This window comes from Papilio polytes, unplaced genomic scaffold (genome assembly GCF_000836215.1).
Source record: "Papilio polytes unplaced genomic scaffold, Ppol_1.0 DF822289.1, whole genome shotgun sequence".
Classification (NCBI taxonomy): domain Eukaryota; kingdom Metazoa; phylum Arthropoda; class Insecta; order Lepidoptera; family Papilionidae; genus Papilio; species Papilio polytes.
In genome coordinates this window covers 1,303,609-1,309,450 of record NW_013526915.1, presented here as the reverse complement: position 1 = coordinate 1,309,450, position 5,842 = coordinate 1,303,609, and the positions used below count along the sequence as shown (strand labels likewise).

Below are 5,842 nucleotides of genomic sequence, written 5' to 3'. Positions count from 1 at the left end.
GCTTTTCATTAAAAAAAGAATTATTCAAAAACATGCTGTAATTGCTGACATCTTAGGCAACAAAGAAGTGTGTGTTTACGCTTTATTATAACAGTATAGATAAATTAATAATTGTTATTAATGGTAATTATAAAAATATTGAATGTTGAAACTTGATTAAACACAGTGTAATTAGAGTGACACTAGAAACTTTCTTTCAGTCTTATGAAACGAGGCAGCAACAATTATAACTTTGTGTAGAAGTTAAAGGAAGTTGAGAAATTGTTCGTGACTGTTGTCTATGTTTTTTTCGTTATTTGACTTTTAACTTTTTCTTACAACTTAGATCCTTTGTGCAACTTTTAACCGAGTTGTTGTTAAATAATTTTTTAGAAGGAATATTAATTTAAATGTTAAGAAAGAAATTGATGTTTCACATTTTTGCCATAAAATTGTTCAGTGTAGTTTAATGCATTTGACCTCTTTGTAGCAAAGGAGTTTGTTCACTATTTAAGAGGTCGTGCTGGATTTTAATGCGTAAAAAATGAATTAAAACGCCTATGACGCGCGGGAAACAAAAGATATAACAGTAAGAGCCGTAAAAATAATTCGTAAACAATATTCTTGTAAATTATCATTTGTTAAGCTATCTGTATCTATATCCAATATTAATTAACAATTTCTATTAATTTAGGTTGTCGCTGTATACGGTATACTTCAACATATGGCAAGGAGAGGGGCACATTTAGCAGTCCTGACTACCCCAAACCTTACTCCGCGCACGCGGCGTGTTATATGTACACATTCATAGCTGGACCTCATCAAATTGTCGAGTTATTTTTCACCGATTTCGATATTTATAAAGAAAATCTTGAGTAAGTAAAAAAAAGTAGTTGCACTTGAATTAATCCAGAGATATTTTAAAACAAACATGCCAAATGCATTTATGTAGAAACTATGTACGTAACTTTTATACATAAGCGACACCAACAAATCTTTCATTTAGAAATGTTTGAGCGAATGCCGCTTAGCTTGAATTTGCACAACAGAAAAGCTTTTTTGCTACAAACACGTTCTATTTCAGTCGGCTTTTAGCAACTTCAAAGAAAAAATGTAACCAAAATGATTTGAAAATGTTTCGCAAACTGTGATTTATTTTTTGAACGCAATGTTTTGTAAAATGCAGCGGCTTTTGCATAATTTTGAACTTTGTTTTTGTATAATGTCACAAGTAATCTTATTGCTGTTCTTTATCCTTAGTTGCTAGATTCAGTTTTGTTAAGGTTTTATTAACTCCCTTCTAACCTATAACATCTTTCAGGAATATCATCTTACTTTTGTAGCCAGCTACCTTCAAAACTTTCTTATTTATGTGATCAACAATTACCCTTATGCCATGCTTTCTTTCTTGTTTATTTATTTCCATATTTGTAGTTGTACACGAGGTGACTTCGTGAAGGTATATTCAGAAGTCGGTGTTCACGGACCTGGTCCTCCCGTTATAACTGAGTACACGATGTGGTCACGTGTACTCTGCGGGAACAGGGCGGACGCACCTCCGGCGCTATACTCACATGGACCAGTGCTCATACTCGAACTGAACGTTGGAGGTAAAGCAACAAATGCTACCGGATTTATTGGCACGTTTAAATTTATAGACAGAAGTAAGTGATAATATTCTCCCTTACAGTCCATTGTAAAGCATGCAAATAATTCATTTTTGTATCAATCAATTCTCTTATCCAGGAAACTTTGAAACCGATGGTGTCCATGTTCAAGATACTTGGTGTGATTACGTGTTTGATTCGAATTCAAATAAATTAGCATATGGTCGGCTGTACAGCCCGAGATATCCCTCGAGCTATCCTAACAATATAAGATGCAACTATCATTTTAATGCAAGGTAATTTACATTAAATAATAATAAAAAAAACATACCAAGGTCACCTACCTTTCTAGGTAATTTATCGAATCCACCAACCCAGAAGATGTTGAAGAATACAAACCTTTCCTCTTTATAATATTAATATAGATATTAATTAATAATTCTGTTCTTACAATATTCATCAACACAATAAAAGTTAGTCTACTTCTCCGAGTTTTCATATATTCAAAAAATCTCAACAAAATTATTTAAAATAGACATACTTACAATAAGAAAAATATGTTTCAGGAAAAATGAAAGAATTAAATTGGTATTTGAAGAATTGTTTTTGCAAAAAGGCGATGAGAGGTAACGTACAGTCCAATGGTACAATATTTATTAGTATAAATTTCTTTGAAACCTATGTTTTATTTTTAATTTCAGTTGTCTTAACCGTGCTGATGTAATCAAAGTATATGACGGACGTTCCTCCACCGCACCAGTGTTGTCAATTCTTTGCAATGAAGTCGTTGGTAATTCCATAATTTTATTAAAAATATAGGTGCGAATGTTTGGATGTACGTATATATGTTATCGCTTAACTCTAGATAGGCTGGACGGATTTCAACAAAGTTGGAATAGAGGTTGTAGTCAGTTGTTTTGTTTTATTTACATTTGAAACAACATATATTTCAGGTTACGAAATCTTATCAACTGGCCACGAACTTTTAGTGCAGTTTACAGCAAATTCAAACATTCCTGGACAAGGATTTAAGGCGAGATATCAATTCCAGATGGAAGACAATGAAAATGAAGGTTTAGTAAAATTATTGAAAACAAATTTAGTTTGTATAAATACATTCCATAGACAAACCATCGAGAAAACTTTAACTCAAGCAATCTCTCTAACACCAGCCATAATGCATGCTTGTGGCTGGTGTCAGAATATAATCTTTTTTTGTTCTAGATTCTTTAAAAGCCAGTATAGATGACTCTGGTTCTTCATTCGGTCCAGCAGTGAGCGCAGCAAGTGAGTTTTGTTATAACAAATCATTTTCTGCCAATTTTAACATTAGTACAATACAATAAGATGAAATAATTAAGTAAATCGTGCTCTCAGTATGAAATGACATTTTCACCATTACTTCTTCAATCAGTTTTTTGAGCTAAAATGAAATGCTTTTTAGATATTTCGGATAGCAATTGCTTGTTAGATTTTAAATAATAACAAAGTCGTATAACAAATTCATAATTTCAGCATCTTCCTGCCATCAAATATTTAGAAGCGATAAAAGCAAAAACGGTTCATTCACCTCACCAAAGTATCCTTTGTCGTATTTACCGAATACGCAATGTCACTATGATTTCCTCGGCAAAGGACGAGAGAGGGTACGATTAGTGTTTGAGGACTTTAGTTTGCAAAAAGTGACAGGACATATAATGGAGTAAGTAATCTATTAAACTACATCATAGGTTATGTTACTCAAAAATAAGTACACTCCCATACAATGCTTATTTAAAATACTTTTTTTTGCACAGATTATTTAGATTTAGAGGGCGCACAACTGCTATGTAATTGTCGATAGTCGATTGTTTCGCATGCCATTCAACTGTTTAGTTGCACAACTAAAAATCGAGTGTGTACACCGCCGTATATGCTCACAGGAATCAAAGGACGACTAAACAGTTGGGCGGTATTTTAGACAATTGTGTGTCCGCTCTTATTATACGAAATATTAAAGACATTCTTTCTGTTACAGTTGTGATAGTACAGATTCAATAGACATATTTTTATACGTTGAAGGTCGATTAGAGAAAATGGTTTCTCTTTGTAGGAACGATTTACCAAAACCTATCATGTCAAACGGTCCTAAGTTATCGATGGTATTCAGAGGACTTCATTCATCTGGAAATAGCAGAGGATTTAAAATATCTTACGCATTTGTTACAGGTATTGTACATTTTTGTTACAAATTTTATTTCGTCCTAATATTATAAATTCGAAAGTTTAGATGGTTGGATGTTTGTTAGAGTTTGTCGAGTTTGTCTGTTAAACTGCTGAACGGATCTCGATGAAATTTGGCATAGATGTAGAGCATAGTCTGGAAGAATACATAGAGTAATTACTTTTGTGTTTTTTTAATTCACGCGGACGGAGTTGTGAGCGAAAGTTAGTTATACAATGAAATCACTGTATGAATCTGTATATCTATTTTAACAACATAATATTCAAACACTTGGCTATTAAGAGTTCTCTAAAGTATTAAGTCAAAGATCATTTTGACTTGGAGTTTAACTAAAAAAATACTTGCAACATTTAGCTCCATGGTACACAATGAGGCAATTAACTGATTTTATCTCTTTTTTACAAAGATTACGCGCTGAAGTCTGGACAGCAGCTTCTGGAATTCCCATGCGCTTTTGTATTCAATAGCAGTGAAAGAAGCAGAGGATTTATCACATCTCCCAATTATCCTGGCATCTATCCTCGCGACACTGAATGTAATTACTTCTTCTATGGCAATAGAGACGAGAGAGTCCGACTTCATTTCACACATTTCGATATTGAGGGAGTTATTCCGTGAGTATTTTTTTGTTTATTGCAAGCAAAATAAAATTAATAAATAACCTAGTCGAATACTAATTAGATTTGTTCTAAAACGTCATTACTGTGACTTTTTGGTAGTGAGTTTTAAGTTTTTCTATCAACAAATCTGATAATAAGTACGCTTCAAACTTAATCGTAGTTAACTATTGTGTAAATTATAAAAATTACAATTTAACAATTGCTCGGTAAAGTTATATTTAGAATCGGAAAATAATTTTATCTTCTTGTAAAGCATCGTGCAAACCAAATTCTAACGTTCAGATTTAACGAGCTGTAATTATAACAACATTTGTTACAGATGTAAGGCAGTATCTGCGAGTGACTACATACAATTCTCAAGTCAGATGGTCGATGTAGAGAGCCCGAGGTACTGCGGGCAATTAAACGAACTTCATTTTACTTCGAAGAATAATTTTCTTAAACTAACATTTAAGTCCAACGACCGTCTTGACGCCACGGGATTTCATGCGGATTATATTTTCTTGAGAGATTCAGAAATGCATAGTATGACAATGCCTGAATTTGCGGACAATGGTAAGATTTAAAATGATGTTATTAACCTATCTTAATAATATTATAAACGCAAAAGTTTAAATGTATAGATGTTTGTTAGAGTTTGTAGCCTCTACTGCTAAACGGATTTCGATTAAATTTGTCACAGATGTAGAGGATACTCTGAAAGAGCTCATAGGCTACTTCATTTTTCTTTATTCTACGCAGATAAAGTCATGGGCAAAAGCTAATAAATCATAAATTAGATATTTCTATTACTGCTAAAAATCATATTTAAAAAAATACATAAAAGAATCTCTTTAAAATGATATATTTTTGTTTCACAGGTGCGACAACATTAATTCCAATCTTGTTATGGCAAATAATTTTAATAAAATTTATTAATATAGTTTTACAATATGGTGACAATATGTTTGAGAATTTGAAGTTTTAAAATTAAATAAATTAATTTTTACATAACTTTATTGTGTTTTAATTCAAATAAAAAACATAAAAGGTCAACATTATTGATCAAGTGGTGTTAATTTAAAAGTTTAGTTTCTTGTAAAAATAAACTGTTGAAAAAATACTAAATCAGGTCAATATTTCACGTAACGGTTCCTTCTACACCATTACCTGCATCGGTGACCCAAAATGATTATGCGATTTACAGGCCTATTACCTGTGGGTAAAAATAGCAAGCTTTCCACTAAATCCATTTTAAGGAAAAGATGTAATTTGAGTTTTACTCGTATTATAAAAACGGAACGTATTTACACAAACAATATTGAACATTTGTCACGTGTATGCAATTTTTGACCAACATTTATATCAATACTCAAAGTAGAGAGTTTCATTTGCACCAAAAGGTTTCCGATTTAACGTAGTATTTGTTACAT

The 5,842-nt window shown here is 32.1% G+C and overlaps 1 protein-coding gene across 1 annotated transcript in view; it reads left to right on the top strand.

The window, feature by feature from the left end:
* LOC106106178 (suppressor of lurcher protein 1-like) overlaps positions 1-5,397 on the top strand; it is an 8,709-nt gene extending 3,312 nt beyond the window's left edge. The window contains exons 3-14 of the mRNA XM_013286725.1: positions 674-854; positions 1,414-1,643; positions 1,726-1,882; positions 2,153-2,212; positions 2,288-2,376; positions 2,540-2,659; positions 2,811-2,873; positions 3,102-3,288; positions 3,604-3,794; positions 4,217-4,424; positions 4,750-4,985; positions 5,291-5,397. Coding sequence (XP_013142179.1) covers positions 674-854; positions 1,414-1,643; positions 1,726-1,882; positions 2,153-2,212; positions 2,288-2,376; positions 2,540-2,659; positions 2,811-2,873; positions 3,102-3,288; positions 3,604-3,794; positions 4,217-4,424; positions 4,750-4,985; positions 5,291-5,397 — 1,829 coding nt within the window. The remainder of the gene's footprint in view (positions 1-673; positions 855-1,413; positions 1,644-1,725; positions 1,883-2,152; positions 2,213-2,287; positions 2,377-2,539; positions 2,660-2,810; positions 2,874-3,101; positions 3,289-3,603; positions 3,795-4,216; positions 4,425-4,749; positions 4,986-5,290) is intronic.
* Positions 5,398-5,842: the final 445 nt, after the last annotated feature.